Source organism: Sus scrofa, chromosome 5 (genome assembly GCF_000003025.6).
Source record: "Sus scrofa isolate TJ Tabasco breed Duroc chromosome 5, Sscrofa11.1, whole genome shotgun sequence".
Taxonomy (NCBI): Eukaryota; Metazoa; Chordata; class Mammalia; order Artiodactyla; family Suidae; genus Sus; species Sus scrofa.
The window spans coordinates 94433852-94461795 of NC_010447.5; the positions used below are offsets into that span (position 1 = coordinate 94433852).

Sequence of the window (27944 nt, forward strand, 5' to 3'; positions counted from 1 at the left end):
AAGTTAACTTATTAAGGGAGTGGTAGCAAATCTGTTTACTTCATAAGGTTGCTATAAAATAGAAAGAAAAATTCAGATTTTGATTCAGTTTACATTTACTGGGTACCTACTGTGCTAGGTGCTATCCCTAAAGTAACAGTGTTATTTTCTTTTTACATAAGGAAATGGTTTATTCTTAGGATTTAAAATTATGTAAGGAAAAATAAGTAAATAAATAAAATTACGTAAGGAGGAAATAATGCGAAACAGGTAGATGCTGAGTGCTCACTCTCTTTTGTGATTACGTGTTTCTTCATTGGAAAGCCTGGGGATCCCTGAGTTGATGTGTCAGACACAAATAACTAGTAAAAAGCACTTATGACTTATTCGTAAAGTTATAGCCATTGTTTTGGTGTCTTGATTGTCCTTTTGGGAATATCATTCATTCTCAGCCCTTTTCACAGTGAAGGACTCCTTTTTTTTATTCTTCCTCTCATCTCATGGACCTAACCTTTTGAAATAAACTATAATTTCTCATTTTGTTATATTTTAATAGATCAAAACTATATAACAGGCAGTGAGAATTTCTAATTAATATGAGGAAAACTACTTATCTGTTAACACTAAACTAAAATTATTCCAGCTTAAAGTAAAATGTATTTTATTTTTTTATTTTTTTTTTAGTAAAATGTATTTTACTTTATCTTTTAAACTTAGCACAGTAGTCATATAAGAGATTTAATAACGTATCATCAAGCTCCTCTCTCTCTTTTTTTTAAACCTTTTTTTTGTTTGTTTTTGTTTTTAATTTTTTATTTTCTTCTTTTTTGGCCACCCCGTGGCATATGGAGTTCCTGGGCCAGGGATCAGATCTGAACCACAGTTGTGACCTGTGCCGCAGCTGTGGCAATGCCAGATCCTTAACCCACTGTGCCAGGCAGAGGATGAAACCTATGTCCCCAGGCTACAGAGATGCCACTTATCCCATTGCACCACAGTGGGAACTCCCTCCCTTTTTTTGTAATTGTACTAAATGTATCATCTCCTTTTCACATTTTGGTAACTTATAAATTAAAATAAAGCAAATAAAAACATACATTAATTGGTTAGGGAACCTGGGAATTTTAAGTTCTGTATTCTTAACTGTGCAATTTTATCAAGTAAGCTTACTTAATAACTTATCCCAGCTATTCCAAACCATCAGTAAGAATCTCAGGAAAAAAAGTGAGAGAGAGGAATTCTTTGGTCATATACATTTGGAAAACATTATATATGTACAGATTGAGATGCTTTTTTTTACTTTAGAACTTCTCAGAGCTTTTGATATGATACTATGTATATGAATTTTCAAGGGGGAGAAATGTTGGAAATGCAGAGTTTTTTATAGAATACCTGTTAATCTTTCAAAGAGTTATGTGTCATGAAACAGTTCAGGAACCTTTTCGTATTTCATGCAAAGAAGAGGTGCTTCAAGCTGATGTCTTTTCCAAGGGCCTAGAAGTTTGAAATGCTGATGTTTACTTACTTAGAAAATACACCTAATTGTATCTGAAGTATCTTATTACTCTCTAGATTAAAAGAGGTTGCTGATATTGCCAAAAGGCAAGTTGAAATTTTGAATGCACAGCAGCAGTCCAGAGAGAAGGAGGTAGAATCCATCAGAATGCAGCTGTTAGACTACCAGGTATGTATGGCATTGGCTCTTGTATATAGGTTCTTTTCTGTTTCCTAAATCTGCATGACATTGTGCTGGCTTTGTAGTTTTAATCAGAGAATGTGTCAGATAGAGGCTCCTATTCTTGATAGTTACAACTTGATTAGAAAAACTCTTGAATTTGAAATACCATTTGTAGCACAGAAAAACATTTCAGTGCCTACAAATGCATTGTGCTGGCTACTGATCAAAGCTCAGACAGTGAGGAGAATTGAAATCTTTCATAACAATATTTCCTCTTGTATTTCTGTGTAGTTTATCGCGTATTTCACGTGATAAGTTTTTCTAAGATTAAAAACCCACATTGTCCACATTAGTAGTATTATCAGTATTATTTACATTTGGAAGTTTAAAAAAAAAAACAGTAATAGTCCAGCTCTTATTTATTTAGATGTCAGATTCGGATTTTCAGTAAGTTTGGTCATAGATCTTATTGTACAGTTCCTTTATAATTTGTGTTAAAGCAAGGTTAGATTTTTGTCGGATCTCATGTAGCACACTATTTTAAATTTTATTTAGTAAACCGTGATTTTAAGCTCATCATAAGTTTCACTGGAAAAACTTAAAACTTGCTGCAAACATAAATATCTTTTTATATTAGGCACAGTCTGATGAAAAGGCGCTAATTGCCAAGCTGCACCAACACCTTGTCTCTCTTCAAGTTAGTGAGGCTACCGCTCTTGGTAAGTTGGAGTCGGTTACATCTAAGTTGCAGAAGATAGAAGCCCATAATTTGCGCTTAGAGCAGAAACTTGATGAAAAAGAGCAGGCCCTCTATTTTGCCCGTTTGGAAGGGAGAAATAGAGCCAAACATCTGCGCCAAACGATTCAGTCTCTACGACGACAGTTCAGTGGAGCTTTACCCTTGGCACAGCAGGAAAAGTTCTCGAAAACGATGATTCAGTTACAAAACGACAAACTTAAGATAATGCAAGAAATGAAAAATTCTCAACAAGAACATAGAAATATGAAGAACAAAACACTGGAGATGGAATTAAAGTTAAAGGGGCTGGAAGAGTTAATAAGCACTTTAAAGGATGCCAGGGGAGCCCAAAAGGTAAAACCTTGATTTAAAGTTCAGTATTTTCAAAAGAGTTACATAGTAATTTTAAGTTAATATGTGCCTGAAAAATGCTTAATATATGACAATTCCAATTAGAGTTTATTAATTCAGATTTTATAAATTAGGATTTTGAGCTGTTTGAGTGTCTATTTTGTACATAAATAAGACCCTTCTAGGGAGTTCCCTGGTGGCCTAGCAGCTAAAAACTTGGTGCTGTCACTGCTGTGGCTTTGATGGGATCCCTGGCCTGGGAACTTCTCTGTGCTGCAGGCACAGCCAAAAAATAAATAAATAAAAATTAAAATGAAATTCCTCTAAACAATGATTTCAGTAGGAAATGCTTAGATTGTATAATATCAAAGAATTTTAAACACTCTGGAAAAGTTTCTACAGTAATTATAATTATTAAATTTCATAGTGGTTAGTTGAACCTACTTCATAATTAATATTCGTTTAAAATTATTTGCATACTTATTTTTTAATATAATTTTTCTTTACCCTCATTTGGAAGAAATTAAATGAAAAATAGTTTTTTGAAATTAAACTTATTCTCTAGGATAGAAATATTTAGGATTTTTCTTTTTGAAAGTAAAACCAGTGTTACAATTATATACATACACTAAGGACCCATTAAACATATGAAAGTAAATTAATAAATGAAAATAAGTGTTAGTGATATTCCAGCATCATTTGAAAAATGTTTTATGTTAAGATACAGTGTGTTAGTAAAGTCTATTGAAATTCTAAATAAACTTTTCCTTGTAGCACAACCAAGGATAATTTTATATCATTTTTTTATAGAATGTCCATTAATTTGAATTAAAATCATTAGGATCAGTGGAGAAGTATTTGTTTATGTAGTAGCATTTATGTTTACATATGTAATTTGTAAACCTGTAGGTAATCCATTGGCATATGAAAATAGAAGAACTCCGTCTTCAAGAACTTAAACTCAATCGAGAATTAGTCAAGGATAAGGAAGAAATCAAATATTTGAATAATATAATTTCTGAATATGAGCATACAATCAGTGGTCTGGAGGAAGAAATTGTGCAGCAGAATAAGGTCTCATTTTATATTTATTTTGATGTTTGTTGCTAAGATTTTTAACATAAATTTGCATAGGCGACTACATTATTCTCCTAATTGAATGTAGCTCCCGTTATTATTGTGTTATAAAATATTGTTTCTCTAGTTCCCATCATAGCTGGAGTTCCCATCATGGCTCAGTGGAAACAAATCTGACTGGCACTCATGAGGACGCAAGTTCGATACTTGGCCTCACTCAGTGGATTACGGATCCAGCGTTGCTGTGAGCTGTAGTGTAGGTCGCAGATGTGGCTTGGATCTGGTGGTGTTGTGGCTGTGGTGTAGGCCAGCAACCACAGCTCCAATTCAACCTCTAACCTGGGAACTTCCATATACCATGGGTGTGACCCTAAGAAGACAAAATAAAATATTGTCTCATATTTTTTAAACTATTCTAAGTATTTAGTTGCATTGGAAGTCTTAAAAGGAGTAATTCATAAGCAAACTTATTTGGTAAGGTAATTTTTATTTCAATATTAGTTATTAACTTTTCACAGTTAGAACTTTGTACTGGCTCTTACTTTTAGAATAGGAGAAAGCAGCTTGGTGTAGAATAAAGCAGAAAAGCTTTGGAGGCAGATGAAATTCACTAAGCACATGCTTGCTTGCTCAGAAATTTTGTTGTTCCATCTGCTTAGATTGTTCTTACCTCAGATGCTAGTATTGTTTATGCTTTCACCTCCTTCTGGTGTTAGCTCAATTGTCTTGCCTTATTAGTGAGGCCTTCACCAGCCACTTAATATTACAATATACGATATACAGTATATAGTAATTTGTAATTACCATCAAGATTCCCTAAATGGGGATTACCTACTTTCATTTTATTCCATAGCACTCATCACCCTCTGACATATTACATACTTATTGTTTTTTGACTATCTCCCCCTCACTAGTATGTAAGTTCCATGATGGAAGGTACTTGGTTTTGTTCACTGCTATGTGCTTTTTGTCTAGAACATTGCTTGCCACATAGAATGTGTCATTAAACATGTTTTGGATGAATGGGTGGGTGGAAGGATGGATGGGTACATGGATGGAGCGAAATCCTGACCTCACATCTGCCTATCTCTGTAATCTTAGGAAGATTACTTCATCTCTGAATTTGCTTTCTTTTTCCATAAAATGATGATAATAATGACCTTCGACGGTTGTTGTGAGGATTAAATAAGAAAAGTTTTTGAAAAAATTCCAGTTATAGGCCTAGTGAGTTGTCTGTGTGTATGTCTCACCCAAACTGTTTTTTTGTTCAGTTTCACGAAGAAAGACAAATGGCTTGGGATCAGAGGGAAGTTGAGCTGGAACGTCAACTAGACATTTTTGACCGTCAGCAAAATGAAATACTAAATGCAGCACAAAAAGTATGAATGATTGATCTTGTTTGTGTCTCTGTAGCATGGCCTATAAAGTTAACCAAAAGAAATATTATTTGAAATCAGATAGAATTTTAATTGGTGGTATCTTTTTATATTTCAAATATAAGTGGGGCTTAGTCATGTCTTGTCATATAGTTGTATAAATTAATATTGTTCTTCTCAATGCTGCAACTGCTTTTTTTTAAAAAAATTCTATTTCTCAATAGTTTGAAGAGGCTACAGGATCCATGCCAGACCCTAGTTTGCCTCTTCCAAATCAACTTGAGATTGCTCTAAGAAAAATTAAGGAGAATGTTCGAATAATCCTAGAAACACAGGCAACTTGCAAATCACTGGACGAGGTAATTTGAAGAATTTGCATTTTGATTAGTGCATTATTTGTTATGCTTGTGGAATTGTCTAAGCAATATTTTTAAGTGAGGATGAAGCATAGAATGATGACTGTTGCTCATTCTACTCTCCTTTTTCACTCTCCTATAATTCTAATAGCCGATAAAGAACAGCAGATAAGGCTCATTTGAAATTACATTCCTTTTAATATTATTTGAAACTTCTGGTCACATTTATCAGTAGTCCTGAGCATGAAAGAAAATAAAAAGAGCATTTGACTGTAACTTTATGAACAATGTATTTCCTTTTCCTCTATTATCAAAAATTATTTTCATCCTTGTTTATTTCTGTGTTTTATTTTGAAATGCTTGTTACCTACTTGGAATCAATTTTCAGTTCATTCCTTTTTGTGAATGGTTAAAGAGTTTGAAGGTATACTAGAAATTCTTTCTTTCTTTTTTTTTTTTATTGTGGCTGTGCCTGTGGCGTGCGGAAGTACCCGGGCCAAGTTATCGAACCAGAGCCACAGCATTGATGACAGTGCCAGATCATTAGCCTGCTGAGCCCCCAGGGGACTCCTAGGAATTATTTCTTAATTTCATCTAGTCTTAAATTTGGTTAATAGGTGATCAAATATGTCTTCTTTATTAAATTATACAGAAAATAATATAAACTATACATTAAGTTTAGATGTCAGCTAAAATGAAAATCCTATTAACTATAAATACATTTAAAATAATTTTGAAAGAAAAGTTGGACGTTTTTAATCAATTGAGGAAACTTAAGATTGTCTTCTATAATTGTAAGATTTATCATTTGTATAATTTCCTGCTAGATTATTTGATTAAAAATATCTTAATTCTCCTTAATTCTCTTGAGAAGTAAACACTTTTTTAATTTTTGTTTTAAAAAGCTACAGATTTTATATGTGATCCATTGACGCAGGCCACTAAAATTTCAATTTCTTTTACTTTGTTGACTTTTATGGCTTACTCTTTCAGTGCTCTAATGGTCAACAGGCCAAAATAAACGGAATTATTTATTATATTTTCTTTCTAAATCTTGCAGCACCATACATTTCTAGTTCTAAAACTATAAGATCTAATGAAAGTACTGCAAGTAAATTTCACTTTCATCATAACAGTGAAGTTTCTAGCACATGTGATAATCTTATAAATAAAATATGCATGTGGATAAATGCTGTTACATAGAAATACAGTCAGTTTAACCTTATTAAGTGTGATTTGGCTGCTCTAAGTATGATGTGCAAAATAAAGTGAAACCCCTTTCCTTGCTTATACCCAGTTGACTAAAGTTCAGATAAAGCATTTTTTAAATAAAAATATGCATTAATAATTTTTTTATGATTTGATCATTGTAGAAGCTAAAAGAAAAAGAATCTGCTTTACAGTTAGCAGAGGAAAATATTCTGTCAAGAGACAAAGTAATTAATGAACTGAGGCTTCGATTGCCTGCCACTGCAGAAAGAGAAAAGCTTATAGCTGAACTCGGCAGAAAAGAGGTGGAGCCAAAATCTCATCACACGTTGAAACTTGCTCATCAGACCATTGCAAACATGCAAGCAAGGTTAAATCAAAAGGAAGAAGTGTTAAAGAAGTACCAACATCTTCTAGAAAAAGCCAGAGAGGTATTTTACTGTATTATGTTACACTGTTTTATTTATTACGGTATTTTTTAGCAAATGTCAAATACTATTCTGCCCTGAAGTGGCAGTTAATTTCTTGCTTTCAAATGATTCTATTTAGGTATTGTTACTTTCACGTGATTGGATCATAGATCTGTCAGTAAAACTGGCAATTTGTTTCATGGACCAACTAAACTGCTAGTAGCTTTCATGGTGAAGCTGTGTGATTTTGAAAACATCACTTGAGTTAGTAGATAAAGATTGCAGCAGTAAGTAGGAATGAAATATGTGACACTGCTATCAGTGGGGAAATCAAATTTGCTAGAACTTTGTGGGGGGGGAATCTAACATATGAAATTTTACTTGAAACAAGTTAAAAGATGATGTATATATATTATCTAACATTAAGAATAAATTATACTCTAAAACTGGGCTTGTGAATTTGAACATGTGCTAGGGGAGAGGTATACTGGTATAAATACATACATGCAAATATCGTTCCTTCCCTATCACAGGGATTTTAGAATATTAAAGATAAGAAAATATTTAAGATCTTTAGAATATGAATTTGTTGGAATTTATAGTTTTGCTTTATTGTAAAACAGGAACAAAGAGAAATTGTTAAGAAACATGAAGAAGAACTTCATACTCTTCATCATAAATTAGAACTACAGGCTGATAATTCCCTCAGTAAATTCAAGGAAACGGCTTGGGTAAGATTCTAAGAACTTTTTTCTCTTCTTTATTGATTTTTGAGACTATACCATTGAAAATTTAGCTTTTTTTTTTTTTGGACTAGAAGCAACCCTACCTTTTGTAGGCAGAAAAATCTTCTAAAAACACAGCTCTGACCATTTTTCTCCCTAGAGGCGCATTTGTAAGTAGCTCACTGCTGCTTACAACGTTATGTTTCTATTTCTTAACTGTGTACTCGGTGCCTTCCATGGTCTGACACTGGTCTTTCTCATCATGTCTGTGTGTTAAACGTTGAACTGTATCTAACTGCTTTCTATGTTCCGAATTCATTTCATACTTGCCTCTTTTGATTATTGTGTTCCGCATGACCTTTCTACACCTAAATGCAGAGCTTAGCTTCCTCAACCCTTAACTTGCTAATTTAATCAGCATGTATTTATTGATCTTCCACTGCATGCAGGCACTTCGCCAGATCCTGGGAATACCGAGAATAAGATCATATTTCCTGTCTTGTTTAAGCTGCCATTGCCTATTAAATTATTAAATTTTAGATTTGATACTATATTTTGATTATTTAAGGAATCAAGTTAAATTTATGGAATAAGTATGGCATAGTGTTATACCTGCTCATGGTTAATATAATCGTATTTCCTAGGATTTAATAAAGCAGCCTCCTACTCCAGTTCCTACCAACAAGCATTTTATTCGTTTGGCTGAGATGGAACAGACAGTTGCAGAGCAGGATGACTCCCTTGCCTCACTTGTAATCAAACTGAAACAAGTATCTCAGGATTTAGAGAGACAGAAAGAAATCACTGAATTAAAAATCAAGGAGTTTGAAAATATGAAATTACGGTAAGTATTGGAAATGTATTTTAAAAATAGGCAAAAGATAATAGTGATATAATAAAGATAAATGTAAGCGTTTGTTTTGTCATGCTCTGTTCTAAAAATTTTGAATATGTTATTTTATGCTCAGTACTCCTTATGACATGGGATAGTATTCGCTCCATTTTTCAGAGAGGAAACTAGGCAATAGGAAGCCTCGGTAACATGCCTAGAAGAAGATGAGAAAAAGACAGTTTGAAGCTAGTTGGTCTAACTCAGGAGCCAGCTCAGATTCTTGTACAGAACCTCATTTTTAACCTTTTTAAATTTCTGTTTTACTCTCTCTAAAGTGAAACAACAGTATTTACTCTGACTCTTTCAGGGTGGTTATATGAAGGCCAAATGATGCTATATATGGAAGTAATTTGAAAATTGTAACATATAAGTATAAAACTTTTGTTAACCCACACGTAATAGTTTCTGGTACACATTTAAGGCTCAATAGTTGTTGAATGAAAAATTTAATCTTTTTTATTAACCACGGTGACAAAAGAGGGCTCACAGCATTCTCTCCATTAGATACTCTACCAGATATCTATTAGAATATTAGATATTAATAGAATATCTATTAGATACCCTAAACATTCCTAAACCATTTGTCAGAATGTATATTTTAAAACTAAAATAGACTTATATTTAGGTATTGTGTAATCACTGTAGAACTCTCTCTGGGGCTCAGTTTCTCATCTGAAAACATTCAGGAAGGTGACTGCTTGACTTGTAATTTCATTCCATCTCTGAAAGCCTTATTAGAACCTTTGATTCTTTACTCACTCATCTAAGATGACTCTGCCAAAATTAACACTATTTTTGCCTCAGTAAGTTGTTGCCTTACATAAATTATTTTCTAAGAGAAAAGAGAATTAACAATAGCATATGGTATATTTTCAATGTAATTTTCCCCATTCTGTTAAATTTTATGTGTGAGATACTATTTTTGGTATGATAAGTTTCTGTCACATTTTAGAGCATAAAATTTCTTGTGTTTTTTAATATAATTTGTAGATATAGAAAACAGTCACTTTTTGACATGACATTAGCTTATGTGTATAATTTTTTTGCCACATCACATGAAAAACTTGAAGTTGTTAGATTGTACCTTGCTGTGTCATTTTAGCCTAAAATTACACGTTTTTTTCTCTGTGTGCACATGTATGTGTATATTAATGTGTCTTAGGAAATTAGAGTTCTGTGTGATTTCTTTAGTGAAACCTTGTGTTTTTACAATTGGATGGTTATTTGCAGTGACTTAAGGTTTTGTTCTGAGCAGCAAGTCTCGGTGTTTAAGACCTGTTGATGGTTTGACACACCTTCCTGTCTTTGATCAAAGTTTAATAATTTCAGTCTCCACATTGATGATATTAATGCAGTGTCTATATTAAGCGCAGTGAACTAGATGTAATTCAGTTTAAAAGATTAATACAGGAATTCCCATTGTGGCTCAGCAGAAATGAATCTGACTAGCATCCATGAAGACTCAGGTTTGATCCCTGGCCTCTCTCAGTGGATTAAGCATCTGGCGTTGCTATGGCTGTGGTATAGGCTGGCAGCTACAGCTCCGATTTGACCCCTAGCCTGAGAACCTCTATATGCCGCAGGTGTGGCCCTAAAAGATAAAAAAAAAAAAAAAAAGGATGAATACAAAATGAGCAGTAGAATTAATGGAATTAACCAGTTCTGTTGATAGTATCTACTTTCATATAGTATACAGCTGTAGAGTTATAGATACAGTAGTAGTGACTCTAGAACAATAACCAAGTTAATAACATGTAACTTCTGTAAAAGTTTGTATTTTGTCTTTCTAACATGTCGTTTTAGGTCAGTGGTTCTTAAGTGGAAGTAATTTTGCTCTCCTCTTCCCTCACATTTGGTAGTGTTTGTAGACATTTTTTTTTTTTTTTTTTGGCCGTACCTGTGGCATGCAGAAATTCTGGGGCCGGGGACTGAACCCATGCCACAGCAATGACAACACCAGATCCTCAACCCACAGAGCCACCAAGGAACTACTTTCTAGACATTTTTGATGAACAGCTAGGGCGTACTATTGGCATCTCGTAGGTAAAAGCAAGGAAAGCTGCTTAAATGTTTTAAAACTCACACGACAGTAACCCCCACCCCATGAAGAATTATCTAGTCAAAAATGTTAATAGGTCCATGGTTGAGAAAGTGATATAAAAGAAGCAGTCACATCTTGTAGGAACCATAATATTCAAAGTGTGAAAGTTCATTTTCTTTGTTATTTTGTCTAGCGCCACAAAATTACTTAATGGAATTATTGCAAACAATAGTTGAAGCAAAAAGGCTATTTTATTTTAAGAGTAGTTAAGTGCAATAAAGAATCGTTTTTTAAATTTGGATCAAGACTTAGACTATAAGGATACTTAGATTAGAACCAAACATTTGTTCTTTGTAAGATGTATATCCATTAAATTGTTAATTGTGGCAACCACTCTATTAAGTACATGTGTTTACCCTCTGTTAGACTCCAAGAAAACCATGAAGATGAAGTGAAAAAAATAAAAGCAGAAATAGAGGATTTGAGAGGTCATCTTGCCCAGTCACAAAAGGAGTCGCAGAGGTTAAAATCTGAACTTCAGGCTCAAAAAGAAGCAAATTCAAGAGCTCCAACAACTACAATGAGGAATCTGGTAGAAAGGCTAAAGAGCCAGTTAGCCTTGAAAGAGAAGCAGCAGAAAGTAAGTAATAATAGAAAATCATGCGTGTTTAGGAAAAGCGTGCGGTAGATTGCTTCTGGAGAAGATGTGTAAGTGATAATAGCGTGGTATGGCTCCCTTGTAATAAAAAGTATGAGCCTGTCGTAAACTGTTAGGCAGGGTCATGTCTTCCAAGATAGTTATTTTAAATAGGCTTATAGGTTGGTGGTGTTTTTCAGTGCAGATACAGTCCAGTCGATCTCTTTATGTTATCAGTATGATTTGCGGGTTAGCTGTAGGAAATAAAGGAAAATTTTCATTACGTTATTTCTTCTCTTTTATTATGATTGTATGTTACTGAGGCTATTTTGAACAATTTGAATAATTGAAAAATCGTGACCAATTTTGAAGAGAGAAGTAGAGTAATGAGGAAAGGTTAAAGGAGGAGGTCACAGCGTCGTAAAAGTCCGTCAGTGGATTAACAGATTTATCTGTTTTTTTTCATTTATCTCAGATGTTATATACTTAATTGTTTTAGAAGGTACTGCTGTTTTTCTGTGCTAGCTCCTGAAATGTATTAGCAAGTTTTAAGTCTTTTCTAATCTTGTAACTGGAGGTATGTACTAAGTGAGTAATTTAAACAAATATTCCAACTTGGAAATCTGAAAACAAAACATGCCTATGTTTTATAATACAGACTGCTTGATTTAATGCTGAGTTCTCACAATTATTATTGTTAAGATTTTGAATTCTCACACTAAATTTTGAAAGAATTGAGTTCACTTACTAAAGGAAATTCATTTGAAAAATTTGCGTTGTTTATGAATTGTGTTTGATTAAACACTTGTGGAGTTCTTGTCTTGGCGCAGCGGAAACGACTCTGACTAGGAACCGTGAGGTTGCGGGTTTGATCCCTGGCCTCGCTCAGTGGGTTGAGGATCCGGTGTTGCCATGAACTGTGGTGTAGGTCACAGGCGCAGCTTGGATTTGGCGTTGCTGTGGCTCCGGCGTAGGCCAGCAGCTGTAGCTCCGATTAGACCCCTAGCCTGGGACCCTCCATATGCTGCAGGTGTGGCCCTAAAAAGACAACAAACCAACCAACCAACCAAAAAAACCAACACATGGTGTTTTAGGAAAATATTTTAAAGTAATTAATCTTACATATATTTTGTATTACATATTGCTCATATAATACAGCAATTTTTCAAAAAATTTATGTTGTAATTTTTAGGCACTTAGTCGTGCACTTTTGGAACTTCGGGCAGAAATGACAGCAGCAGCTGAAGAACGTATTATTTCTGCTACTTCTCAGAAAGAGGCAAATCTCAATGTTCAACAGATTGTTGATCGACATACGAAAGAACTAAAGGTAACATCATCATGTGCATTAACGTAACAGAATTGCTGCCAATTCCCACTGGAATAGAATTCACTTGGCTGTGTAGTAATTTTGCTAATGAATAGGGCATTTATTATAATAAATTATTTGTGGATGACTATGTACATGTGCACACAGTTTTGAACAGTAAGTCTCTTTATTGTACTCACTGTGTATCATCTTGGGGATCAGCAAAGGATGGGCCATTATAAGCTACTCTTCCTAACAGAATTAAATTTAAGAAACAGTTTACTTAGTATTTTTAATTCTTTTTGATGTTAGGTAAATGTACAGATTTCTTTGTTTTATTTCTTTTGTCTTAGAATTTTTTTTTTTTTTTTTTTTTGCTAAGTTCGTAATATGAGTTCATTAGCTTTCCCTTTTTACCCCTGAAATAGTTTATGAAAATGCAGTCCTTGACATTTTTAGTCTACAGAGTTGCCTAACTCTAAAGTCTTTTTTTGACATTATTATTTTTTGGCGATGTATTTTTATTATTTTCTTACCCAGTTGTTAGGTTGTGTACTGTCATATAATTTTTTTCCAAAACATACACGTTTAAGGATGATTTTCAAGTTTCTCTACATGAAGTTTCATAGTATTTTCATAGTATATTTCGATTAAAATTAAAAATCTACTTTTTATGTGTTTTGTTTGTAATTTTTATTTACTCCTGGTTTATTTGTATATATCCTTCATCACCATTAAACTATGTAAGGGCTGGACTTCACTCAGATTTTTAAAAATCTCCCACTGTGCCTATCAAGATTAGTAGCATAGTTAACAGTGAAGCTCCACTAAGTAAAAAAATATGGAAATAAAGCCCTTTGTTGATGCCTTCTTCACTACCTTTCTCTTTGCCTGAAATTTCTTCTCTGAGTTCTTCACATTCTTCCAGTCCTTTTCCTTGAAGCCTTTTCTCACTTCTCTAGAAGAGTTTGTTTTTCTTATAACTACGTTATAATACTACTAATTTCCTTTTGGTGCTTTTGGTAATTCCCTTTTGGACTGTAAGAATTTAATTCAACAAAACATATATCAAGTCTTAGCATTCTCATCAATGTTACTATCTAGGACAGCTAAGAACTCCTTTATAGTGGCTTATATATACTGCCTGGTATTGCGAGCTACCCTCTTCTATCCTGTCTTTACAGAGTAGTTAGAAACTACTTAAAATCAGAATTTTGTTTTATACTACTCTTATGATTGACAGTGTTTTAAAAAATCGTTGTGTATGATGATATGTACTTGTTTTTCTAATCAGTTAATTCAGCCATAATGAAACATTTGCTTATTTGATAAAATTTTGGTTCTAGGTATTTGTTGAAGATGAAATGCTTTAACTGTTTTTTCCTATTTTATCATTTTTCCTTCAAAGTAGATCTGGTTCATTTGAAATGAAGATGGAAAAATTTATGTAGCTGTGACTTTTTTTTTTGGCACATGTATACTTAAAAATTTAGACAGAAACTTTCTTCTTAATAACTATTAATTGTGTACTTCTATTGTTATTGCTTTTATCATTGGTATTTGCTGAAGATTCACAATTAAACCTTTCTTTATCTTTTATTAGTCACAAGTTGAAGATTTAAGTGAAAATATTTTAAAACTTAAAGAATCTCTGAAAACAAGCAAAAACAGAGAAAACTCACTGACTGATAATTTGAATGACTTAACCAATGAACTACAAAAAAAACAAAAAGCCTATGATAAAATGCTTAGAGAGAAAGATGGAATTGATCAAGAGAATGATGAACTGAAAAGGCAAATTAAAAGACTAACTAGTGGCTTACAGGTAATTTTCTATTTAATTGTGATGATGTCGATTTATAGCTACTATATAAAAATAGGGGTATTATATAAAATATATTTAAAATAGTTTATTTCATATATACAATACAAATTATATGTGAAATATTTTATATATTGTATATATAAATTTATATGTTGTATATTGCATTTTTATATATAAAATATAAAGAAGTGTGGTTATTATATAAAAGTATGGTTAGCTATAGTCTCAGAAAGGTTCTATTACTGGAATAGTTATTGTATATTTTGTTTGATACTTTTTTACTTATAAAAATACATCTTATTTTTCAGGGCAAACCTCTGATAGATAATAAACAAAGTTTAATAGAAGAACTTCAAAAGAAAATTAAAAAGCTAGAGAGTCAGCTGGAAAAGAAGGCAGACGGGGTAGAAGTAAAACCTGTAAAAGAAAAGGTACATGAAGAATGTACTGATATGTTTAAAGTCGTGATGGACTAGGTTAAATATGTCATTGAAGAATAAATTATTAACCCAAGGACCTGGGACATAAATGCTACTGGATAACACAGAGAGCTCTAAGACAGGTTTCTGTCCTTTAGGTATTCACAGGTCTACTTGAAGAGACACCTGTAATGTAATTTTTACTTGGAAACTACTGTCTGATCTCCATGTCATCTTCACGATATTCTAGTACATCCAGACCCCTCTGTACCTTACATACCCAGCTGTATTTATCACTTTTCTCAATGTAATTGTGTATATAGACCTTTGGGAAAGACAGCTGGGCATTGTCATTCTTCCGCCTTGACCCACATTGTCCTTTTTAATCCTTCGGTGGACTAGACTGTTACTTCAGACTGAACAAAGTGATTTGAAATATATTCAGTATTTGCACTTAAAATCAATAACCACCCCACTCATAAATTGATTCTGTAGTATGAGAAAAATTGCTTATGATTTTCTTACAAGTTAACTAGTAAACTATTTTGTAATAAAAATTACTGATAGAAATAAAGAAAAACTAAAATTGGCTAAAAGTACATATACCTAAATTTATTGTGAATAATAAACTGAAGACGTATATCTTGTTGATAACATTGACAATCTCAGAAGTGACCTTGGAAATATTGGTGTTAGTAATAATGTTTATCCCTGAAGAGAAACCACCGTGCAGTGGCCATGGATAGGAAGAGTTTTTATGGTAAAGTTTACCCAGAAAATACTCAGTATCCATAAAATAATTTCAGTAACATGAAAATAAAAAAGAAAATTGTGTCTTCAGGGTCACTGAATAGAGAATAGGTAATGGCATTAAAATATTTTAATAGAGTATAATCCAAAAATACTGTCCTTATGAGAATTTCTCAATGTCAGTATAATTTTGTTCTAAATGTTTGCGTTTGTATGCATAGAACCAAAACATACTTTTCAGAAGCTTTGCTAGTAAAAACTACAAGGTCAAAATGTCCTTATTCTTCTAGGTTGCTTTCCTTGCTGCCTTCCTACTTGGTTATGGGTCTAATCATTGAATACTTGTTCCTAACCTGATTCCCGTCAGAATGCCTCAAAGCCTTGGGGCTTTCCCTGGACCTCTAAATTCTGTGCTTCAGTTTATTTCAACTTAAAATAGATATAATACTGTTTGTATTGCCAGCTTCTCAAAGTTGTTTTGACAATGAAATAATATGTGAAAGTCTTTCGTAAGCCATCAAGTCTACACCAGAGTCTGATATTTCTAAATGGACAAAGGAAGCACCAAGAGCTACACTAATACTAAGATTTGTGTTCAGGAATCTGATGAAAGTGTTCTTTCAGACTCAGTGGTGTTAGGCATTTCAAATTTATAAATGTTTCTTCCTCAAAGAATGCTTTCCTATTGAAATTTCAACACTTTTCGCTCTGTAACCAGTGTTTGAGGCCCATCTATGTACCACAACAAAACTCACCCCCAGGCCTTGCATTTCTTTATCTCTTGTGCTTCTCTGCTTTTCTCAGTAGCATTTATTACTCTCTGACGTACAGAAATTTACTTACCTATGTGTTCATATTTTGGACTGTAACCTTTGATGGCAGAAACTTTGCTTTTATTTTTTTTATTATTATTATTATTATTTTTTTGGTCTTTCTTTTTCTAGGGCCGTACCCGTGGCATGCGGAGGTTCTCAGGCTAGGGGTCTCTTTGGAGCTGTAGCCACCAGCCTACACCAGAGCCACAGCAACACCAGATCCGAGCCGCGTCTGCGACCTACACCACAGCTCACAGCAACCCTGGATCCTGAACCCACTGAGCGACCTCATTGGTTCCCAGTCAGATTCGTTAGCCACCGAGCCATGACGGGAACTCCCTGCTTTTATTTTTCTGTCCTCAGTACCTAGAACAGTCCCTGGCATGTAGTAGATGTTCAGTATTCGTTGAACTAGTGAAAATCTTAGAATGCTGTAACATTCTGAAATCTATGATGAGACGAGCAGCTGTCAGTACAGAACCTGGGAAGGAGGACTTCTTTCCTCCTCCTCCTTCCCCCGTTTTCTCCTCCAGTCTCCATCAGACCCTCGGTGACATTGACCTTTGTTGTTTTGCTGTTCGTCTTAAAATTACTTCAGCCTTGCTTCCCTCAGCCTCCTTCAGAGGGCGATGTCAGGTGGGCAAGAACTGCCCGGTTTCTCTAGAGCATTCCACGCCACAGCATTAACCTATATACCTTTTGCCCTCAACTAATACTTAGAGTTCTAGAAATACATACAATTCTTTGTTTATATTTTAGAAACGAAGAGCTTAATAACTTTCGAACACTTGCTGAAGTTTTTACATTTTTTTATAGGACACATATTGAACTAGATAAATAAGGTAAAAAAATTGGCCAGTATGGGAGAGGATTGTTTTGATAGGGCTACTTATCTTCGTTGGGTATTTGACTTTAAATTATGGCTTTTAATCCTTTCAGCCCTAAACTTCTCTTTTATAGTAGGTACAGTGTTTCATAATGTCCCATGAAATTTATGATTAATATAAACTATATATATGCATAATTTTGAAAATAATCACTGTAAATGCCCTAAATGAAGAATGAAGGAGAAATATGAAAGGAAAATAATTTATAAAAATAATAAACACGTATTTTTTATAATTCAACATGGAAATGCTTCATAGAAAACAGTGAAGTGGTCATGTGCTTTCACCTCTGGAAACTTCAGTGTGAATTCAGGGCTGTGATTGCAGACTGACAAGCATGGTCTTTTCTACCCCAGGGGCATTTCCATTTGTTGCTTTGATTTCTAAAATGGTAAATAGTTGTGTCTATAGTTCTCAGCAAAATGATGTCCATAGTCTTTTATAAGGCTGTTATATTCCTAGAAAATTCAGTATATAGTAAAAAGTTTGGAAAATTGCTTAGTTGGCGTTTCCACTGTGGCCCAGTGGCAAGGAACCCGAATGGTATTCAGGAGGATGTGCTTTCCATCCCTGGCCTCGCTCAGTGGGTCATGGATCCCTCATTGCCGTGAGCCGTGGTGTAGGTCACAGGCGAGGCTTGGATCTGGTGGTGGTGTGGCTGTGGCGTATGTTGGCAGCTATAGGTCCGGTTCGACCCGTGGCCTGGGAACGTCCATATGCCACAGGTATAGCCATACAAAGCCAAAAAAAAAAATTGCTCAGTGGAAAGGAGCTAAGTTCTTAGACAGTTATGAACAGAATTTTTAACTGTGAATATTCCGTAAGACACTTGATAACTGTTTGGTACACAGGACTATTCTGAATTACTTTTCCTGGACACCTCATCTCAATTATAACAAACCACAGTACCTAGCTCTAAAGTGTCCTCATTTCACCCCCCTTTTTGTAGCGCTTATCATGAGCTAGTGTACTTCAACTTTTTTTTAAATTGTTTTTTGTCTATATTTTGCTCCCTCCCTCTATTTCAGCCACCCAATGAACATAAACTAGACTGTAATTAATGAAGATAGGGCTTTTTTTGTCTAGTTTATCCATTGTTTTAATTCCTAGTGCTTAGAACAGTACCTGGCAAATGATTAGCACTAAGTAAATATCTGTAGAATAAGAGAAATAATACACACTGCAGATTTGAAGGGGCTGTGATACTAAGAGGTTGCTGTGGCTGACAAAATTGGGTTGGTGATTTACACATAAATATTCCTCATTAGAAGTTTACTTTAGGGAGCACCCATCATGGTGCAGCAGAAAAGAATCCGACTAGGAACCATGAGGTTGCAGGTTCAGTCCCTGGCCTCGCTCAGTGGGTTAAGGATCCGGCGTTGCCACGAGCTGTGGTGTAGGTCGCAGATGTGGCTTCGATCTGGTGTTGCTGTGGCTCTGGCATAAGCTGGAAGCTACAGCTCCGATTAGACCCCTAGCCTGGGAACTTCCATATGCCATGGGTGCGGCCCTAAAAAGACAAAAAAAAAAAAAGAAGTTTACTTTAGCCATGATCCATTTGTATTAGGTTCCTTACGGTGTTGGCATTTGTTCAGGCTGTTCCCCAGAACTTTTTCTGTCAAGTTACATCTTAAACTGAAGATCATTTTTGCTTATAGCTTAGCATGCTCTTTAGGACATTTCACTGATAATTCTAAAATCAAAATCTCTTGGATATTTTCTTCCTTCTTTGTTATGTTTCACAGAGTGCCAGAGAAGAATTAATTAGGTGGGAAGAAGGTAAAAAATGGCAAACCAAAATAGAAGGAATTAGAAACAAGTTAAAAGAGAAAGAGGGGGAAGTCTGTATCCTAACAAAGCAGTTGAATACTTTGAAGGATCTTTTTGCCAAGTGAGTTTAAATTTAATGTAAACCTAATTATATGTAAAGTCTTAAATTGACCTGGAAGTTACATAGTTTTTGTGTACTTGATAATACGAGAGATGTTCTAGTTTTAAGTATCTATTATTTATAGTTCACTTTTTATTTTCTTTAAAGAGTGTTTCAAATATATTTTAATGATTTATAAGTGAAGTTGCCTGTAATTTTGAAATAAGTTAGCTCATAGCAATTACAGAACGGTCTAATTTTTATATATTGGTCTTATAACAGGAAGCTGCAGTTTAATAAATTGAACAAGCCAAACAGCAAATGGTGTGTTCATGATTCTGTATTAAATCCCCCAGAGCCGACAAAGAGAAACTTACGTTGCAGAGGAAACTGAAAACAACTGGCATGACTGTTGATCAGGTTATGGGGGTGCGAGCGCTGGAGTCAGAAAAAGAGGTAGAAGAATTAAAAAAGAGAAATCTTGACTTAGAAAACGACCTGTCGTATATGAGGTAAGCTGTTACATGGAAATGTACTAGCCGTTACCATAAAGGAAAACTGGTTGACCCCTGGAAACTAACACAATTAATGTGTGTTATTTTCAGCTTGGGTTCTGCTGATTGTCTTTTCCGTGTGAATTCTTTCTATGCCACATAATATGGATTATATTCTTGAACTTTTGAATAAATTATTTTGAGACTCTGGATCTTGGTTAAATGGAAAATAGAGGGGGTTTTTTTGTTTGTTTGTTTGTTTTTCATTTTAACAGGTCCAGATAGGTTCAGGCTCCATGTCCAACCTGCTTTCTGTGGGCTATAATTCCAACATTGTTTTCATTTTCAAAGTTGTTACAGTGCCCCTTAGCTCTCTTCTGCCGGAACACCTCCCAGTTGACAGTCTGGTATGTGGGGTGTCTTCTGTTGGTTCTATTTTCAGAGTCTTTAACGTTCTGATTGGTGTCAGGTCCATGCATGCATGCTCAAGGGTGAGTCCAGAAGGTCAGAAACAACTTTATAAGGTTCTCTTCTTGAGCTCCTCGCCCTCTCTGATCTCCCTCTGCTTTGGGTTTCCCTTTGGCTCCTCCTTTTGGTACTTTGAACCACATCTGGGGCTTTAGTTGCCCTGTAGTCCTCTGCTCTTCAGCATTTGTGCTCCTGTGTACAGTTCAGCCAACAACAGGAGGGCAGAAAGGGGACCTGGTGGGGGCACTACTTTGCCCCCTCCCCCTTAGTCACAGCTCTACCAATGAAAAAAGAAGATTCCTCTCCTAAAACATTTGGCTCCTGTTGGTTTCCATTGCAGCCTCTGCCACCACTGCCATGGGATTGCCTGAGGGTTAGAGCAGGAGAGGATAGATAGAAAAATAAGGAGGAATTGTTGTACTGTGGGTATTTTAAGTTCCCTTTCTCCTTACTGGAGCTGTCACTTGCCTGGAGTTCTCTCCCTCCATGCTGACACCCATCTTCAAGTTTCAAGCTGTGTTGTGTTCAGGCCAGGAAATACTAGAGGAAAGGAAAAGTAAATCCACCACCTGTTTGCCAGTCTTTCAAATTCTGGTATTCTATTCCGATCTGTAAAATATACTTGTTAAGGAACTTAAATAACTCCTCCCTGAATTTGGGAGAAATAAGATTGGGTGTGTTTATTCCACTCTACCTAGAACCAAGCTCCCTCCCCCCAAACCAATGTCATTTTTGTAACAGAACCTTTGGGATTTTTGTTTTGTTTTGCTGTCTCTTTCCAAGCTGTGTCTTCTGATATAGTTGCAGTCATGTAAAGCAAAATACAATCATATCCTAACAATTAAAACTGTAATTTTCCATTTCACTCATTTCTTTCAAGATGAACTTAGATTAGTTTTACATAATTTGTTACTTCCTCTTCTAAGTGCGCCCAAGCAATCTGAAATCATGTAAGTGACCACTGTCAGAGTCTGAGAGCTACTTGTACTACTTGCATATGAGGACACCTGACTGTTCCTGTGTTTATCATACTCTTTCCTTCCCTCAAAATGACCACTGGGGCATTCCCCGGTGGCCTAGTGGTTAAGGATTCAGCATTGTCACTGCTGTGGCCCAGGTTCAGTCCCTGGCCTGAAAACTTCCACATGCCATGAACACAACCAAATATATATCTATGTATTGGAGATATAGATAGATAGATAGATATCATTAGTAGTTCTTTATTAATAATGTTGTGTCAGACTATATGAAATTGAACTCCTTTGAAGGAACACTCATGAACTTTTTTTAATTTTTAAAACATGATTTTTTTTAATTGTGTAATGATTTTGATTTTGATTTTTTCCATTATGGCTGGTTTCTAGTGTTCTGTCCATTTTCTAAGAACTTGTAACTTGTATCTCCGTCACAGGTGCCAATGCCCCCCTCCCATGGCATAGGGAGATTCCCCAGCTGGGGGTCGAATCGGAGCCATAGCCGCTAGCCAACGCCACAGCCACAGCCGCACAGGATCCGAGCCGCATCTGCAACCTGCACCATGCCTCATGGCAACGCCAGATCCTTAACCCACTGAGCAAGGCCAGGGATCCAACTGCGTCCTCATGGATGCTGGTCAGATGTGTTAACCGCTGAGCCCCGACGGGAACTCCTAAGTCGTTGTTTCTTAAATCCTTCTGAGTTCTCCTTGGTTGAGAAGAAAAAAGTGACGGAAATAGTCTTCTTTTGGCATCTAGTCGTAGCTACTCTGGTCCTCACCTCCCTGTTTTTCTTCGTCTAAGCATATGTTCGAAATAAAACTAAGTACTTTGCAGTTTTCACAAGGGTCAAAATATTTTAGTTTTAAAAGCTTCTAATACATTTAGATATTTAATAGCTTCTTTTTCTAATATGAATCTGTGTAGACAGGAGTAATTGAAGAAGATTTTGTAAAAGAGATTGAGTTTCTCTTCTCAGTTCAAGCGTACATTTCTGAATTTTATGAATCAGATTCAGATAAACAGAACCTTTACAGAGACCTAGAGCCAGGAGTGGGTGAGAGGGGATTTATTTGCCTAAGGAGAGGAGGACTCCTGGACAGGTGTATCGAACAGATGTGGTTCTGCCAGATGGTAGAGGCCCATGTGGGACATGTGGATGAGTAGGCTGAAGTAATAGATTATGATTCAGTACCACTTAGAGCCTTTTAAAATCCCCGAACCTCCTGAGAAAGCCGTGTGGATATTATGAAATTGTTATATAGTGTTTTTAAAATAATGCTTTCATACAGCTTCTCACCCAGTCCCCAAAATAGATAGGTGGTCTTTGCAGATGTTAATGCATTTTTTAAAAGCAAAGTACCCTTTTTAAATCATAGTTGAAAGGAGCACTGCTGTGAATCTTCTGTTAAGGGTCTTTTTACAATGTAGTCATTTCCTCATTGAATCTTTATGAAGTTTTCAAGTTTTGGAGAACTTAAGATAGAGTGTTAATAAATGTATGTGTTTTACCTATGTTTTAATATAATAAAACCATCATGAAATTGGAAGTTTGAACAGTAAAGAGTCTGTGGTGTTGTTCATAGGACCCATCAAGCTCTTCCTCGAGATGCTGTTATAGAAGATTTACGTTTACAAAATAAATACCTTCAAGAAAAAATTCACACCTTAGAAAAACAGTTTTCAAAGGATGCCTATTCTAGGCCTTCAGTAAGTGCACATCTTTTCTTTCCTTTTTTTTTTTTTTTTTTTTTTTTTTTTCCTACGTAAAATTTAAAAGGGAAATCAGCTTCTGCCTTTATCTGGTTAAAAACAGCAGCTCCTTCTCATTAATATTATTTCAGTAAATCCACCTTTTATTTTTACTGGGTAGTGATATATGTTAACGTCTTGAATCCTTTTTTACATAATAATGGTAAACAAGGTTCTTATGCTTTGCATAAAACTTCCATTACAAATGATTTCTAGAGATTTTAAGTGTAGTTATGAGTTTTGCTGTGACAAGAACATATAGTTAGATAAATTAGGAAGGTATGTTACAGCATTATTTCCATTCAAATGTTGCATGTTTCTGTTTTTTCTTTATAAAGTCTCATTAATTGTAGAATTATTTGTTGTATCTTATTTTAAAACACTTGTGTGTATATTTTTACTGTTTTTTTCCTTTTCTCTTCCTATTCTTTCTCTTTTTTTCGGCTTCAAGCATGCTTTGTTAGGTACCACAACTACGCTTTCTACTCTTGCTACCAGCGTTAATAAATATAGGCATAATGTTTTTCACAAAAAGAGCACTTTACACAGGAACAAAAAAAAACCCCTAAGAGTACTCAGAGTTGGAAATGAGAAAGGAGTAGATGTCAGTGACAATTTATATCATCAGGTGCCTAGAAAGAGTCTGCAGTGTTATAGTAATCAAGAAAAACACAAAGCAGGAGATAGTGTAGCTTCTACTGAGTTAAGTAAATTTGAGTCAAGGCCAAACAGTAAGTCAAGTCCATTTAGGTCAACTAATGGCACCTTGACAAATTTTACCTCCACTTTTAAAAACGAACCAGATCCTGAGGTTGAGAAAATTAATCAAGACTGTTGTGAGACTAATAAACAAGACTCTCAAAACAAGGAAGAAAATGAGCTAGGGGAGAATGAGAAAGGAAAGGAATACATAGCTGAAGATGGGAATCACAGCAACCGCGTGGACCCAGAAGAATCTGCGGGTGAGGACCGTGGTCATGGCACAGGTGCTGCTGCAGTGACTCAGTGGGCTGAGGAGGATGCACAGGCAAACTCTGAAACTGATGTGCTAGTCCAGCCAAGAAGTGCAGAGTCCCAGGTTTGAGTACATGGCAGGCCCTTATTCCTCTGTTAGCTGAGTTTTCTTGTAGCAAGTAGTATACGTATGTGGTGCAAATGGTGTAGGATTTGTGTAAAAAAAAATACTTTTAATAAAATTCTCCCTAAACCCTAATATTGGACTAGTTCTTACAAAAACTTGATGGTTGTGCATGACCTAATTCATGTCAGTACTCACTGTTTTGCCGTTAATATTCACTTAAAAAAATTAGATTAGATAACAAAAAAAAGGCACTTCAGAGGTATTTGTTTTACCTTAGATATTTCTAATTCAGCATGTCAGTAGTCTCATTGCAAGTAAGATTTCCCTACAGTGAATAGTATCAATAAAAATGGTATGATGCTCTGTAACATTATATTTGGCAGTTCCTTTGATGGGTCTTTTTGCCATGTATTGTAACAGATACTTTTTTGTAAGGAAAAAAGGCATAGTTTTCACAATACTCTGCAGAATATTATTTCTGTTTTACGTGGGATGCTTGGAGAATAATTAACATCTCTGCTGATGAGAAAGATGAAGAATCTGGGCTTACATAGAGGTCTGATTCTACAGTTTGTAAATATTCTACATACACACTAGTTTTGGTCAATTTACATAGCAGTCCAGAGTAAGAACTTCCCAGTTGAAATCAAATCACTTTCATTTATTCATTCATTCCTCTCCACCTCAGTCATCTAAGTCCTCATTAAATCAGACATTTAAATGAAGAGAAAATGGATGAAAAGGACTTTCATTTCCTTATTCCTTATGCTTCTTATTTTCACTTGATAAGTAAGTGAAAATTTGAGACTTCTGCTGTGTGTTATCTCTAACTCCCATCCCCTAAGAATAGGACTTCGAACAGTATATACCTTTTAACGGAATTCTTCTGTAAAGCAATTTGGAAGTCTTTAAAAAAATGATTATACAAGAATTTTATTTATTTCGTAGAATTTCCTATAAAATTTGGGCAATCTCAGTACTTTGCTTTACTTTCTGAGAACAGAGGAAAAGATGATCCCCATTCTCTCATATAAATATTTTCGTGAGGAGAACTGCTGAAAAAAATATCTTCATGTGAGATCACCAGAATTATTCTCTTCCCGTGAGTGAACTGTAATGTAGTTTATATCTGTCAGTCAGGGGTACTGATTATCATTGGCTAAAGAAGAGAGACGTGAAGGAGATGGAAGAGTTCAGGGACAGAGACCTACCTGTTTCCACATCTGAAGAGACCTTAAAAATTAGTCTGTCTGGGGCCTTCCTTTGTAAGAGGCAAAAGTGGAGGCGCTTCCGGGCGCCTCGATCTCCCTGGTGTTGGCCTCGTAGCGCTGGGTTCACCAAGTGCACTTGCATCATCGGACGGAGAGGGAGGAGGGGCCTCTTCCTGTGGTTTACTGCCATCGTCAGACCCGGCAGTTTTCTTTTTCTTTGCTCCTGTGCACCTGTGCACACTCGCTCCCTCAGGCAAATAGAAGTCAGGGGGATACATGCAGTATTTCTGCCAGGGTTGTGTTACGTGCCTTCATGTCTGAATCAAAGGGCAGCCCAGAATTTCTGTACTTTTCTATATCCTATTTTCTCATTTCTTTACTTTCACTGCATTTTACATAAGAAAACTTTATTTTTTTTTTAACCTAAGGGTAATAGGTCAGAAGGTATCTAACCTACTCCTAATTAACAAGCTGTTACAGAGACATGTATAATGAGTGTATTTGTATAATATTATACTTTAATAATATATACATAATTTGTAATATAATGATATGATACTCATAACAGTGGCTGTGGAGTTGTTAACGCGACAGTTCATGAAGCCAGTAGAGAGAATGGGATGGGGGAGAAAAAACTAAGCTGTTCTGTGTACTTTCACAAAATTGTCTATTACGATGCTCATAGCCATCTCATGATGTAGGCGGTATAATACCCACTTTACAGAAGAAAAAGAAATTAAGCACAGGTTTCTCTTTCAAATAATGTATAATTTAGATGGAGAAATAAAAATGGACACACATCATGACCTAAGTGGATTCATGCCCAGGGAAATGCAGATAAAGTGTTACTGGATTTCGGGGGAGGGCGTGATTGCTTAACCTCAAAGCATAGCTTTCTAAAGAAGGAAGGAATTGAGGCACTTTTTGTAGGCTTGTATATTCATTTGCTAGGGCCACCATAACGAAACACTATGGAGTTGATGGCTTAAGCACCAGAAATTTTATACTCACGCTTCTGGAAGCTCAAAGTCCAAAGTCAAGGTATCACCTGGATTGATTCCTTCTTTAGGGTGTGGGGAAGGATTTGTTCCAGGCCTCTCCTTGGCTTCTAGATGACTAGAAATTCCCCTTTCGTAGAAGAAATTCCCCTTTTGTAGAAGAAGATCAGACATTTCTGGATTAAAGCCTACCTTAATGACCTTATTTTAACTCGATTTTCTCTGAAAAGGCCATATCTCCAAATAAGGTCATTCTGAGGTGCTGGGCGTTAGGACGTTAACAGATGAATTTGGGAGTTTTGTTGGGTGGGGGTTCTGTCTATAACAGGTAACAGTCATACTTTATTTTTGAACTGGAAGAACAACCACAAGCTAGGTTAGTTGTCTTGAGAGTTTATATGGAGGCATTATATGTGCAGACATTATTAACTCAAACTTGGCTTTGCTTTCTCTATGTTAGTTACAACAAACTACCTTTTCTCCTACAAGTTTGCCTGTTTACGGTTGTTTTCTCTACGGCTTTCAAACTTTGTCATTCCTTTGAGGAAAAATGTTTCCTCTTAGCATAGTGTTTTCTTATCCACTGTGTCTCAGGCGGCTTTCAGTTGTTATACCTTAAAAATATCCCTAACTTCATTTTCCTGAAGACTTCAGGGATAGAGTCGGATGACCATTATCAAAAAGAACAAGAGCTCCAGAGGGAAAACTTGAAGTTGTCATCTGAAAATATTGAACTAAAATTTCAGCTTGAACAAGCAAATAAAGATTTGCCGAGATTAAAGGTAAATTTAAGGTAGATTTAATATTCTTTCTTTATTTTTTTTTGTGTTTTTGCCTTTTCTTGGGCCGCTCCTACGGCATATGGAGGTTCCCAGGCTAGGGGTCGAATCGCAGCTATAGCCACTGGTCTACACCAGAGCCACAGCAGCTCAGGATCCGAGCCGCATCTGCGGCCTACACCACAGCTCACGGCAACGCCGGATCGTTAACCCACTGAGCAAGGGCAGGGATCGAACCTGCAACCTCATGGTTCCCAGTCAGATTAGTTAACCACTGCGCCACCACGGGAACTTCAAATATTCTTTATTATAGTTAGAAAATATAATGCCTGAAATCCTTTTTCTCCCCACTTAATTGTTTTGTTTACTATATTAGTTTACAAAGAAGTCAGAAACTCATATTCATAAAATATCATGGCAGTGTTATACTTTCTACATTTGTTCACTTAACAGTTATATGTTGAGGGCCTCCTTCGTGTCGGAGACTCTTCTGGGGGTTGGGAAACAGCAATCAAAAAAATTCTTGCACCCATAGAGCTTACATTCCGGTAGGGCAGCTAACAATTAGATAAGTGAGTCAATATACAGTATCTGAGCTGATGTTTTTAAGTACTAAGAAGACAAAGTATGGTTGGTGTGAATTCAGGATGTGTGTGTGTGTATTGGATAGGGGTACAGTTGACCTTTGAACTTGTAGGGTCCACCTCATATGGGGATTTTTTTGAATGTAAATGTTGCTGTTCTCCAAGATCCATTGCTGGTTGAACCCATGGATGCAGAGGAACTATAGGTAAGAGGGCTGACTATACATTACACCCCCATATTGTTCAAGGGCCAACTGT

At 35.6% G+C, this 27944-nt stretch overlaps 1 protein-coding gene across 1 annotated transcript in view; it reads left to right on the forward strand.

Annotated features, from left to right (window-relative positions):
* The window catches only part of CEP290 (centrosomal protein 290), an 89941-nt gene that overhangs the window by 49455 nt on the left and 12542 nt on the right, over positions 1-27944 (forward strand). Inside the window, 16 exon segments of the mRNA XM_021092777.1 lie at positions 1552-1663; positions 2295-2750; positions 3657-3821; positions 5096-5203; positions 5425-5559; positions 6930-7196; positions 7799-7906; positions 8545-8744; positions 11260-11473; positions 12663-12800; positions 14383-14604; positions 14913-15035; positions 19221-19366; positions 19702-19857; positions 22868-22991; positions 26971-27105. Of these exon segments, the coding sequence (XP_020948436.1) occupies positions 1552-1663; positions 2295-2750; positions 3657-3821; positions 5096-5203; positions 5425-5559; positions 6930-7196; positions 7799-7906; positions 8545-8744; positions 11260-11473; positions 12663-12800; positions 14383-14604; positions 14913-15035; positions 19221-19366; positions 19702-19857; positions 22868-22991; positions 26971-27105 (2809 nt within the window).